Genomic DNA, 14497 nt, shown 5'->3' on the forward strand with positions numbered 1-14497 from the left:
AAAATTTAAGGAGAAGGAGCAAAGGGGCATTTTAAGGAGAGGAACACTAACTGCACCTTTTTGGAAGGAGAAAGAGCATTTCTATTTCTGACAGTCTTCATGAGACACTCCTCAGAAATTCAGAGCTCTCTCCCTGGCAGAACTGCACCTTCATTTAAAAAACACAGTGCAGCCCTGTTGGTGCAACCTCATGAACAAATACTTTAGCAGATGCTATACTGAGCACCCTAGTATTCATATTAGATCAGATGCGTTAAGACAAGCCAAGAATTAGGAATAACATCACAAGTTTTGCAAAGCTTATAAAAGACTAAATGTTTATTCATACAATAGTAAGGATTTTCTGAAACAAGTTAACAGCATTTAATATATTTTAAACTCCCATGGCTTGGGACAGAGGTAAACTCAGGTCATTCCATTAGGGATTGAAGAAAACTCTTCATGCACATTAATTGTAGCAAACATTATCAACATTACATGAGAGTACTCTGTTTTCCTTCTTACCATTACAAATTTGGTGCAGCACATTTCTAAGGTACATTTTTCAGACTATGGTAACTATGCTAATCAACAACCATGAATTAGCTCACTGGAATATAGGGAGTGACACACTGCATCAGACCAATAATCTTTGCTTTTAACAAGTGTTAAAGCACAGAAAGCTGTAACTCTTGTAATAGAAAATTATGTAATAACAAGCATTAGGGGGGGATAGGAAGACAGTGGCAGTACAAGCTGCAAGAGGGCCAACTTACCTTGGGTAGCTTTAAAACTCTTCCCACAAAACCATTTTCATCATGCTGAGTTGATAGTCTTTACTCACAACTGTATGAGGTGAATGTACTTGTGCTTAAATTTACTAGGAATTGCTGCCCTGGATAGTAAAGCATCAGGGAAGATGGGAGTCCGAGCTGTAGTCTACTACATGAGTACTACGATCATTGCTGTACTGATTGGTATAATCGTTGTGGTCATCATCCACCCTGGGAAAGGTACTAAAGAAAACATGCACAGAGAAGGCAAAATTGTGCAAGTGACAGCAGCAGATGCCTTTCTTGATTTAATCAGGTATGGCTATGATATTGCACATTTTCTGTACCAATAATGACAACAATAATATTTAGATTCACACAAGAAGGATAGTAGAGAATTTTAGACAGTGACTGCCTAAATTAGCCAAATTTCTGACCAATATCTCTAACCCCTACAACGCTACAAAAGAATACATGGATTTATTTTCAAATCAGGCAGTTGCAAGGGAAGAAACTGCTTTTAATATTCAAAGAAAGAAAGATTCTTTCTTTCACACACAAAAGAAAGACTTCTGTTCTGCTATCTGCATGGGTCTTTTCTCCTCCTTCCATAGCACAATCCTTATTATCAAATTCCTCTGCTGTCCCTTACTTGCAACTTTCAACAGTTTTATCACTTCACTTGAATCCCTGATTTAGCTATTAATCTTAATTTTTAATTGTATCTGCCAGTCTGGGTGCATCTACTCAACCTTGTTAAATTGTATGGATGGTAAATAAATTCCAGGAATAGGCAAGTAAAATGCTTGAAATAGAGGGGCACAAATATAAAAGCTTGTTTTCTCCTTGCTCAGAGTCTCTGCAGTGCCTCTCTTATAGAGCTAATATGTTACAGATGTATCCAGGGAGTAGGGAACCTGAGGTTTTGAACTCGGGGGCTTTTCCATGGGTAAAGCCACCAAAATTTTATGTTCCACTAACCCATTTGGAGAAGCCAGAGACATGGAGAAAGGCCTCCAAGAGTCATGCTGCCAGGAAGGGGGACTTCAGAAAGACCCATGAAGAGGTTTGCACTCACATTCATCAAGATTTATTCAGTTAGGGTGCTTCTAATTCCCTCAGAAATGTCACCATTCTGGAAAGCAAACAAGCAAATCCCCATATGTAACAAGTATACACACACATATATAATTATATGTGTATGTGTTATTATTAAAGGATACTCGAACTTCAGAAATATTTATTTCTTAATCATGATGAGACTCTAAATCAAGTGATAAATGTCATGATGTACTAGGCTACGTGACTGCAAAAATTGTTGAAATGTATTAAATATTAATAACTTTTTTATTCATCTGATTCAGACAGCATTAATAAATACAAAATTAAAAGTCAACACTGATCCACAGAGCTTTGTTCATTTGATAATTTAGCTAATATTCTGCTCCATAACCAGACCTGCTATATAATATTGGATAATATTGCAATTGACAGGATCTATCCAACCCTACTACATTTCATCCTGATAAAGCTAACCAGGCCAATGCTATATGCAAAGCTCTACTCAGTGTATACACAATTACATATTTGTGTTAGGATTCCTTTGAAAATTAGCTGGTCAATTGTTTTATTAGCTGTGCCACTACTTAAGGTATTACTAGAGTCTTATTACTTCTCGTGTTATTTTCTTTCTTTTTCACAGAAATATGTTCCCTCCAAATCTGGTGGAAGCTTGCTTTAAACAGGTAAAAATGTTTTGTTATTTCCAACTAAAACATATAATAAAGTAAGAAATTGAAATGTAATAGTATTTTCTTTAGAAATATCATGTACTTACAGCAGAAACAAATCTTATATATCCTGCCAGCTGTCACCAACAAAACCCCAACCAAATCTGTGCTTTGTTTTCAATCATATCGTCTCAATGTTTGCTATAAGTGAAGAAAACACACCTGGCACAGCAAATCAAAAAATAAGTTTTTTCAAAGTGTCAAATTCATAAGTCAACAGCAAGTTTCACTAAAGTCAATACAGAATTTCTTTTTCAAAAACAGTGTTATGTTAAATTGGGAGATACTGAGATATGTACCATCTGTACAAAGACTAGAAGATGTTCAAGAATGTCATGTGGGAAATGTGCATAGGTTAGAAACTGAGGCAAAAATTTTGTGGACATCAATAACAAAATCAAACTAGGGGACTTCCTGTCACCTATGGTAGGAGTGCACAGGAATGTTCTTTCTATGTTGCTTCCCAAATTCCTCTATCATTAGCCTGGTCTTAACCTTAACTGTTCTACAGAGAAAATAATAGTAATTAGTTACATTCCTCCTTTAAAAAGAGAACATTATAGTTTCAATGAAACCTATAATGTGTATTGCCATAATCTAATTGCTTCATATTGACCCCACAGACAATCTTGAATTGATATTATTTACCAGTTATTGCTGTAGCAATTAAAAAAAGCTGGAATGTGGAGGTCAAGAAGCAAGAGGATAAAGTAGAAACTTTCCAAAGTACAGCTGAGTTACATCTTGCAGAAGAATTGAAAAGAAACAGTAACATTTTCTTTAGTTACATAAACAGAGACCAACACAAAGCAGTGACTTTCTAGATTAAGGTTTTGGTCAAGATAAACTAGTCCCAGGTGCAAAACCAACAAATGCTATGCCTCTGTTTCCAGTAAGGACAGTGATGCAGAAGAGCAATATGGAAATACAAAAGTCTGTATCTAAACTAGAAACAAAATTCAAAGAATTTAATGTAATAAAGTCAGGGAATGACATCATTTTTATTTCAAAATCATGAAATAATTAGGGCATAAAGTTACAGATCTAGAAGCAAGTATTTTTAATAAATCTGTCAAGTTGGGAAGTTATTATTTATAACTGGTGAAAGCAACCATAGTGCCTTTCAAATTGCAATTTCAAAAAGATTTAGGAATTGATTTAAGCAGTTAATAACCTATTAGCCTGATCTTGGTTGTACTGAAGGATACAAGTACCTTGAAGGAAAGAGTAAAGACTTAGTAATAAATGAAAAATAGATAAAGAATAACACAGGTTTCTGAAACAGATTGTACCAGAATAACCTTTCATCTTTCTTCCACAAGATTGCTCATTTTCTTTTTTTGGTTTTTTTTTTTTTGATGCCACAGAAGTGCAATGGATCTAGTCTCTTTAGACTTCTGTAAAACAGAGTTTTTAATATGAAGGAAGTGAAATAGTTGAATAGGAGATAAGATTATTGTGACAATTGTAAAATTTGTGGAGATAGCAATGGAAGTTGCTGAAGGACAGGGCATATCTCAATTGATATTTTTATGAGTGGCATTGCCACAGGATGCACACAATGAAATTTACAGATGACAAGAAAGTATAAGCACTTTGTATCGAGATATCTAACAAACACCAAAGAAGGTAGTATGTCCCTGGCACACTGTAACACTATAAAGTCACAAGAACAAAGTGAATTGGTTCTTCTAGACATTGGCATACTCGGTTATCTCCTGGTAGCTCTTCATCACATGGGAAATAAACATTTAGAAATCAACTGTAATTTCTGCTTTGAGATTGGAAGTCATCATCACAAAAAATTAAATTAAAACCACTCTAATTCAGCTCTAGGATATATTAGGTGACATAACTCCAAGAGAGGAAATAAAACAAGAAGAATGTGACTGTCTGGAATACTGGGTATATTCTGGTCATTATGTTCAAGGAAGACTAATGTAAAATAAGCACAATGGAAAGAGGAGCTGCTGTTCAAAAGAGCACAACGTATAAAGCAAAAAGAAGCTTGCTTTAAAAACTTTTCAAGTACAAAAAATAAAGTGGGAACAGAGCTGTATAAGATAAAGAAAAATGTTTATACAAGAAGAAATGGAAATCATTATGACTGAATTTAAAGTAGGAATTAGTAAGGTTTTTAGCCTTCATTACCTACGTCATGGTTTAACCTGGCAGGCAGCTAAAACAACCACACAGCCGTTTGCTCACTCCCCCCCACAGTGGGATGGGGGAGACAATCGAAAAGAAAAAAAAAAAGAAAGATAAAACTTGTGGGTTGAGATAAAGACAGTTTAATAGGACAAAAAAGGAAGACAATAATAATAATAATAATATACAAAACAAGCGATGCACAGCACAATTGCTCACCAACTGAAGCCAATACTCAGCTAGTTCTTGAGCCCAACTGCCTCCTGGCCCACCCCCCAGTTATATACAGAGCATGATGTCATATGGAATACCCCTTTGGCCAGTTTGGGTCAGCTGTCCTGGCTGTGTCCCCTCCCAGCTTCTTGGGTGCCCCTCGCCTCCTCGTTGGCAGGCCAGTATGAGAAGCTGAAAAGTCCTTCACTGCTTAGCAATAACTAAAAACATCAGTGTGTTATCAACATTATTCTCATCCTAAATCCAAAACGTAGCACTAGACCAGCACTAAACCAGCTACTAAGTCCAAAACACAGCACTGAACCAGCTACTAGAAAGAAAATGAACTCTATCTCAGCCAAAACCAGGATAACCTAAAAGATGAGATCCTGGAAAAATCTTCAATTAGGTGTCGTGGGAACAAGCTACCTCATCAGTTTTAAGATATGGCTTGAAAAATTCATTCAATAAAGTATCCTACAGCAACAGGAAGCTCAACTCAGTGACTAGCAGTCCTAAACCTATGAAAGATGTCCTGTAGATTCTGTTTACATTAAGTATATTGTATTTCTCATGTGCTTTACAGCTTAAAGGGATCTTCTAAAAAACAGGAAATGTTTAATGAAAGTTTTTCTGACTTTGATCAGCAGATATGCTTACTGAAGCACTAGGATTTAAAATCTGTCATACTGATACTATTACCTTTTGAATCAGATACCAAAACCTACATTTTTAGGCATAAGTTATTTTGTTGAACCACACTTGTTACACTAAAAACATTTTACAGGAGAAACAAGTATGTGTAAGATTCATAGGTATCCAGATGACTTTGTACATCTGACTCCATAACTTTTTTTTCAAAAGTTTACATCAGTTTTTTCATATGTTTCTCAGAAGATTTATGAAGAAGGATGATCCCTATGGCACTAATCTGGTTCTGTAATACCATGTTTGCTGGCCCAAACACAAAACACACTACTACTCATAGTAGTCCACACTCAAAGGTGTAATACTGATCCACAGCTTTTCACACCTGGAAACCATCACTGGCATATACACTCCACATTCAAATCACGTCTTTTGATATATTAGGTGCTCACATTCTGTCTTAGGCAGGTTTCTTTCCTGGCAGAGATCCGCACTGGAACCCACTGGAAGGTTTTTCTTTCTTTCTCACCATGGCCAGCAGACAGGTCCTCTAGTGACTGTGTTAGGACTCACAGGAAATTCTGAACCTGTTATTTCTCAATCAATAGGAAGCACCTCTCAAAGCAGCTCCACTAACACACAGGACCAACTATAATTTCAAAGTTTTTTAACCTCAAAAATCAACTATTACTCAAATTTTGTAACACTAAGATGTGGAAAATTGTACTTTCCTTCATATAATTAATTTTAGTGAAGTAAAATTAGTTTTCTAGATGTGGAATTGCTCTCCTGCAAAATGAAATGGAAGTGCTGTGTGGAGAGGGGTAACCAAGGTGGAGCGGGCTTCTAGATGGTGATTGGAAAGCTTTTATAAGATTGTTGCTGGGAGAAGAAGAGCCAGGAAGGAAGACTGGGACCTTAGGATTCATTTAGGAAGGATCTTCCTAAATTTTCTGCTGCTTCTCATTTAGTCTTCTGGTCCTTTGGATTCCCTTTCTTGTTCTTCTTTCCCAGCAAGTCTGAGGCAAACAAAGCTCCTGCTTCCTGCTTCTTCTCCTTCTTTGCACATTTTCTTCCCCAGAAACAGGAAGAATAGTGGAACAAAATGCCCCTTCCCCTCAAAAACAGCTCCCCCATTGTAGATCTCAGAAGCCAGGAGGACCCCCTGTAGGAGAGAAAGTGTGGTGAGTTGACCTTGACTAGCTGCCAAGTGCCCACCAAGCCACTCTATTACTCCCCTTCCTCAACTGGACAAGGGGAAAGAAAATATGACAAAAGGCTCATGAGTCAAGATAAGGACAGGAAGATCACTCAGCAATCCATCATGGGCAAAACAGACTCGACTTGGGGAAATTAAGTTATTGCCAATTAACAACAGAGTAGGGAAATGAGAAATAAGAACAAACCTAAAACACCTTCCACCCATCCCTCCCTTCTTCCTGGGCTCAACTTCACTCCTGAATTCTCTACCTCCTCCCCTCCCAAGCAGTGCAAGGGGACAGGGAATGGGGGTTGTTGTCAGTTCATCATGCATTGTCTCTGCCACTCCTTCCTCCTCAGGAGGAGGACTCCTCACACTCTTCCCCTTCTCCAGCGTGGAGTCCCACCTATGGGAGACAGTCGTTCATGAACTTCTTCAATGTGGGTCCTTCCCACAGGCTACAGTTCTTCACGAACTGCTCCAGTGTGGGTCCTTTCCTTTCCATGGGGTGCAGTCCTTCAGGAACGGACTGCTCCAGTGTGGTTCCCCCTCAGGGCCACAGGTCCTGCCAGAAAACCTGTTCCAACATGGGCTCTCCATGGAGTCACAGCTTCCTTCAAGGCACATCCACCTGCTCTGGCATGGGGTCCTCCATGGGCTGCAGGGTGGATATCTCCACTGTGGGCAACCTGCCTCACCATAGTCTTCACCACAGGCTGCAGAGAAATCTCTGCTCTGGTGCCTGGAGCACCTCCTCCCCCTCCTTCTTCACTGACCTTGGTGTCTGCAGAGTTGTTTCTCTCACATATTCTCACTCGTCTCTTCTGTCTGCTGTTGTGTAGCAGTTTTTACCCCTTCTTAAATATGTTATCACAGAGGCACTACTACCATCACTGATTGGCTTGGCTTTGGTCAGCAGTGGGTCCATCTTGGCTCTGTCAGACATGGGGGAAGCTTCTGGCCTCTTCTCACAGAAGCCAGCCCTGTAGCTCCCCTGCTACCATGAGAAAGCTAAGGAAATCCTTACATTCAAGCCTTTCAGCTGAGAATCGGAAAAAACATTTCAGGCCTAGCTGGTGGCATTCAGCCCCATGCCCCAGGAAATTCTAGGGGAACAAAGAGCCATCCTTGCCTAGCAGATCAAGTTAAGATGAATAATCTGGAAAATGTTGGGCTTTAGCTTCACTGTTGTCCACTAGTTGCTCTGTCTCTCCCTGTGAAAGACCAAAGTCTTGTTAGCACCATGTCTCTATCAGGATCTCCTCCAATTAAATCAGTGGCAGATAGGGATCACTGGAAACAGCAGATTGTTAATTCGAACAGCATACTTTCTGCTGCTGTTTATTTCCATATGACATATGTTGCTACCTTCACTATGCACTGATCATTTGGGGGCTTTTTTGATTATTTTTTTTTTCAGTAACAGAAGAATCTGAAAAGACTGCTGATAAATATTCCACACTTACCTAAAACTAGATTACTTTGTTCAAAATCTTCTCTATACTTCTATATTCACCCACAGTTTGGGGATATCTAAATAAATCTTTGGTTTTATCTTTCAACTCTAACCATTATATCTTCATTTCTCTTTCTTTGCTAAATCCAAAGATGCTATCTATTGTGGCACTAAGCAGTTGTAAGCAGCCTGCTTGTTAGGCAGATAGATACTGCTTTTTAACTGCTTGTTCTTTCTGCTGTGCTCTGGGGATATATCAAAAGCCAAAAGAAACACAAATGAACTTGGGACATCAAGAGAAGCAGAATCAGTCTAACAGTTTGGGGAGGGTCATTCTGTTGTGAATAGGTGGAATTTGATGCCAGCCAAAGCTTAAAGAACTAGAGAGGTGCATCTGATGACTGCATTTCTTCTGAGCTATTTTTAATTAATATTCTTTCCTGAACTCATTCTTATCAAGGGGATTGGAAGTGTTAATCACACATCCAGACATGAATACTAACCAATATATGCTGTCTATTCCTTGTGATAGTTTTGGCTAGTTAAGATATATTTTAACCTGTGCCATCAGCTATTCTGCAGACAATTTAGAATGCTTTCACATATGTCCATATGGAAAGGAAAGAAAAAATGAATCAGGAAGATGAGATATCACTGCCTTATTTTAATTTATTTTCATTTTTTTAGGCTTGCATTTAAGCAAACCTGTTGCTTTTAAAATCATCATTCACTAAAAATTATATCACCATAGTGACTTAGCACAGACATTGCTAATCATACTATCTCAGAGTACTGACAGTAAATCATGAGTTTTCAGAGCAATTACCCATGCAATTACCTTGTCTGCAAGTTAATCACTGGAATGTGCTACTGCCATGGTATAATGCTGCTTCTTAAAAAGTCATGCAATATATTCAAGTCAAATGGCTGTGGGTATCTTGTACTACTAATGAAAACAAAAGAATAATAAAAGCGTAAACAACTAATTCATTATATTATGCAAGAAAGTAAATATATTGTCTATTTCATAATGAGATAACAATTAAAATTCCTTTTAAAGTTGTTCATTAGCACTGTGTCATGTAACAAAGTCCAGAAATGCCATTATTTTTATATTTTACTTGCAGATAAGATTGTTAATAGAAAGCTATTAGTATTAATATGTATCAAATAATATTTAGCTAGTTCCTCATTTCTATACATGAACTTAAGGAAAATTTTATGAATATTTTGCATCTAAAATCTTACCAGGCAAAAATACCTCTGCCTGGAGACAAAACACACCAAACATTCTCAGAAATGACAGGACTTCAGTGATGTTGTCTAGCCCATCACAGATTATCAGTGTAGGTGGGTGGACTTCTAGTAAAACATAACCAGCTCTTCTGAGATGCTTAAGCCTACAATGTGTTATATAAGCAGGTTTTCTTTGTCTAATTTCTTCCATTACTAAATGTTGCAAAAGAACAAGGATCTGCAGAATCGCAGTGTGATATTAAAATGTCAGTTTGAGCTAAATGAACAGCTGATAACTCTGATTCCCACCAAAATACAGTAGAGATCTGCATAAAAGCTCACAAAATTATCTCCATCACCAGTTTCTCTGCAAAGTAGTAAGTCAACTCTGCTATTACCTCATCTATTTCAAAACCTTTGACATTTTCTATCCTCTTGAAGGTGCTCTTTCATCCTGTCACTTCCTATAAACAGTTGGCTTTTTCACCATTCCACACACAGAACATTTGTTTTGTGGTGGTCAAGCAGTGTTGTATTTTGCCTTAAGTGTCATCTGAAAAAGCACTAACAAGAATAAACCTCAACCTACACTTTTTCCTTGGTAGATATCTCCTTTGCATTTTCCATATTTGATTTTCCCTAATTTCTTTTGCCTCACCAGGAACCTTCTCATGACTTTTGATAGACAACTTTGAGCATAAGATGACAGACACATCCACAAAGTTATTCTTAACCTCATTTAGAAACAATGAAAGAAAAACTAGCTCAAATGACTGTCTCAGAGCAAATAAAGTTGCTCTGATTCCTGTTGCTCAGATTGCCATTTTGAATCTCACTCTAAATAAACTGTTTCTCCACTACTCTGGAAAGGGTTCTAGAAAGACTATTCTCCCTAGCCTAAAGCTAACATTTCTGAATACTTAAGTTTGACTAACAGGATGAGTCAACAGATAAGAGCTACATCTCTGTGTACCAGTCTAGTAGCTGAAACAAAAACATACTTTGCTAAGTGAGGTCCTAAAATCCATATTATATCCCTAAAGAGACTTAACTAATAAAGGATTAAAGGCATCCTTCTGCTGTGACAGAATTCCAGAATCAGCACAAAAAAGAAAGAATATGCTTATTATAACCTAAAATTATTTCTAACCGGGTTTTTAAAGGTAAGAAAATTAATGTGATTGTGCTTTCTCCTCTGTAGCTGCCCAACTTTTTCTCAGTCCCTTGTCGTAATTCTTTAGCCCAATGGACAATTCCAACCTAATTTGATGGAGGAGGGAGGAGGGGCAAGTCTCAGAGAAATCAAAATTGTGCTGTCACTGAAAGAAAAGAGATTTATGACTTAACTCTTAACCTGTTGCAACAGGCAGCAGCCACTCAGCCAGGCAGCACACATCTAACACTAATAGCCATATCATGTGTTGCTTTTGACCCAGTCAAATAGGTAGGAATGAGAGAAGGACCTGAGGGTAATGGAGGAGAATCAGGACAAAGTCAGTTATGATGTGTCTAGGGAAAGTAGGAAATGAATAGGAAATGTGGTAGGAAATTAGGCTGTAATTCCAATCTTCATTAGGCAACTTGCTTTTTTATGTTTGTCTAATCTGCATGCCCACAAGTCCAGCATAATTACACCCTTCAGATATTTGCATTAAGGAATTTTTACCTAACTTTTTTTTTACTTTAAAACATTAATAAACATATACATATAACACAATTATCATACGAACACACTTTTTTTTAAAAAAAAATTGTTTGATGTACAGTGTTAGGCAGTATTTTAATCTCCTGTCACGACTGAAATCAAATCCCTTCAGTGATAACTTGTAGATAATTTCCACTCTAATACCTCTCTGTCACTTAAAGAGGCAATCCCATCCCTCCTTCCCTGGCTGTATAGTCCCAGTCTCAGTGTCTTGCCCTCTCTGGCATTCATCTGATTCCTCAGTGAGCTGAGTCCCCTCCATAGCCTTTACCAAAGAATGGCCACTTTTTCGCTTGATAAGATTTCTGCCAATTGGCTCATGGAGAGATCAAACTAGACCTGACACGGAGGAGAAATCATCACAGGTTGGATGGGAGGGGGTGAGGTAGTGGAACTGTGTTTTTCTGTGTCAGCCAACTGTTGGAACACCTCAGCTGTTTAACCACAGCCCAAGTCTTAAAACTTGCAAATTTCATTTAAAACTCAAGAATATCTAACCTCCATGGAGATTTGTTCTGCTACATCTTATTCAGAATTTTTCCATAAATCTCCTCTAAGCAAGTTTTACTTGAAGTTCTGAAAGACCTAAAGCCTTCAGGGGATACAGCAAATATGTGGGAGGAGTGCATCAAAACTATTCAGGTGTGGAAAATAACAGAAAATTAGGTCAGTATTGCTAGATGCTGATATTCAGGTTTCCCATCTTACTCATAAGTAAGTATTCCGTTTCACTCAAATACTTTCAGAGTGTGCAACAGTCTCCAAATATTACTAATAATACTACGGCTCCTGGACTTAATATTTGGGGTTTTTTTTGTTGACAGGCCCAAAGGAATAAAAATCCAAAGTTCCCGAATAACCTTGACAGCAGCATCCCATTGCTTTAATATGGTATTTAGCATTCTGAGATATATTAGAAACATTTTACTAGTGATATTTAGTATTCTTTGCTCAAAATAATTTAATCATCAGGACAGGACTGCAGGGCTTTTTGAGCCCAGAGAGAAATATTCAGGATACACATTTCTCTTTGTAAAAGTATTAGATGGTGAAAGACTGGTTTTCAAAGCAGACATTTAGGAACATACTGAGATTTTGAAATTGATTTGCCCATTCCATAATGGAACCATTTCAGGTAGAACCCTGTTCTTAATTAAGTGGTGATTTATTACTGCAAAGCAGAGAAAACATATGGCTTTGCCATAGCAAAGGAAAAAAGAGATATGTTATATTTCAGTTACTTTCACTCTAATTTTTTCTAATTCAAAAAGATGAAAAAGTAAAGAAACTCCAAAGCACATGAAAATGTTTCAAGTAGCCAAAAAAGGCCTATTTTTTTAACAGTTGGGAAAAATAACAATTTATAAAATTGCAAACTAAGAATCAATAGTTTCATCACAAAACTCATGAGCATGACAAATCTGCATCTTTGATTTTGACATATGAGAAAGCAAGTTCTGGAAGCTAAAGGTGAAACTTTAGCTCTTGAAGTTAATATGGATTTTTGTTGCTTTCAGGAAAGCTAGGTTTTCACAAAAGTATATTCTACCAACAAATATTACACAAAGAATTAAAATGTCCTACAATAGTAATTAGCAATTTAATGTGTGATTTTTACCTTTGTTTGCGATAATTCACAGAATTCCTACATTTCTTTTCTTTTTGTCTTACCAGTTCAAAACTAACTATGAAAAGAGAATGTTTAAAGTAGATATTTCATCCAATGACACATCCACAGTGGCTTCCATATTAAGTAGTGTGTCAGAAGCAATGGAAACCCTCACCCGAATGAAAGAGGAAATAGTTCCTGTTCCAGGTTCTGTAAATGGAGTGAATGCCCTTGGCTTGGTGGTTTTCTCAATAAGCTTTGGCCTGGTAATTGGAAGCATGAAGGAGCAAGGTCAGGCATTAAAAGACTTCTTTGATAGCCTAAATGAGGCTATCATGAGATTGGTAGCTCTAATCATGTGGTAAGTGCCTCTTTGATAAATTCCATATTGAGTTACTAACAATATTTTTTCATCACAGTCATGCACTGGATAGCAAGTCTGTTTGGCAGGAAGTCAGACAATAAGATCTTAACTACCTTGTAGCTTTTTCCATAAATGAACCGAAGAACTGTAATTCTGTATAGCAATAATTTGCCCAAACATACCTATTCTTTCAGTGTGTTTAGCTTTTGACATGAAAAAATCAGGGTATATGGCAGAATTTGCTAAGCTTATACAAAGTCATTCTATGTCCTCATAAAGACAGCGATCACAAGAGTATGCTATCAAAGTTTCCTTATAATCTACTCTGACTTCAATAAAGGAAAAAAACAAACCTCTCCCATAATTTTATTTCTAGAAAACAAACCTTGTTATCATTAGTTTCCAACACAACCAGTTCCTTGCATTGTAGCTGCACTGCTTACAGATACACATAGTTTTGCACTTCCTTTATTGTGTTCAACAGGTAAATAAAGCCCATATCTTTTCCTTCAAACATTAAGTATGAAGTCTTTTCAACAATGAAGATTCATTATTTGTCAGGTAGAAGGTTACTTATGAAAATATATCTTCTTGTTTTCTTTACTACAGAAAAAAAAACAAACAACAAACAAATCAATTCCAAAAGTATAAAAAACTACCTAAGAGCATACACACATATGTTGTAGTACAAGATACAAAATTAAAAATAAGTATATTTTTTTTCCAGTAAGTAAAATTCTGTTCTGCCAGGAAACATCTATACAAAGCAAAATTCTTTCCTCCTTCTTTACAAGCTCACTTAACATGAAAAAGCAGTGGATGACAATTATTACTTCTGAGACATTTCTACATGCATTTGATGGCTAAAAGTGCAATTGAGATTCGCAGATTCACAGATTCACAAATTGGTAGGGGTTGGAAGGGACCTCTGGAGATCATCTAGTCCAACCACCCTGCTAGAGCAGGATCACCTAGATCAGGTTGCACAGGATTGCGTCCAGGTGGGTTTTGAATATCTCCGCAGAGGGAGAGTACACAATCTCTCTGGACAGCCTGTTCCAGTGCTCAGTCACCCTCAGAGTAAAGAAGTTAGATATTTATAAGATAGAAGATAGATATTTATAAGTGTTGATAAGATCCCCTCTCAGTCTTCTCTTCTCCAGGCTACACAGACCCAGCTCTCTCAGCCTTTCCTCATAAGAGAGATGCTCCAGTCCCCTAATCATCCCTGTAACTCTCTGCTGGACTCTCTCCAGTAGTTCCCTGTCTTTCTTGAACTGGGGAGCCCAGAACTGGACACAGTTCTCCAGATGTGGCCTCACTAGGGAAGAGTAGAAGGGGAGGATAACCTCCCTCGACCTGCTGGCCACACTCT

General features: G+C 37.5%; 1 protein-coding gene across 1 annotated transcript in view; it reads left to right on the plus strand.

The window, feature by feature from the left end:
- LOC104637367 (excitatory amino acid transporter 1-like) overlaps nt 1-14497 on the plus strand; it is a 99867-nt gene that overhangs the window by 71691 nt on the left and 13679 nt on the right. Inside the window, exons 4-6 of the mRNA XM_075739009.1 lie at nt 864-1068; nt 2455-2497; nt 12824-13119. Of these exons, the coding sequence (XP_075595124.1) occupies nt 864-1068; nt 2455-2497; nt 12824-13119 (544 nt within the window). The remainder of the gene's footprint in view (nt 1-863; nt 1069-2454; nt 2498-12823; nt 13120-14497) is intronic.

Source organism: Balearica regulorum, chromosome W (assembly GCF_011004875.1).
Source record: "Balearica regulorum gibbericeps isolate bBalReg1 chromosome W, bBalReg1.pri, whole genome shotgun sequence".
In the NCBI taxonomy this organism is placed as follows: Eukaryota; Metazoa; Chordata; class Aves; order Gruiformes; family Gruidae; genus Balearica; species Balearica regulorum.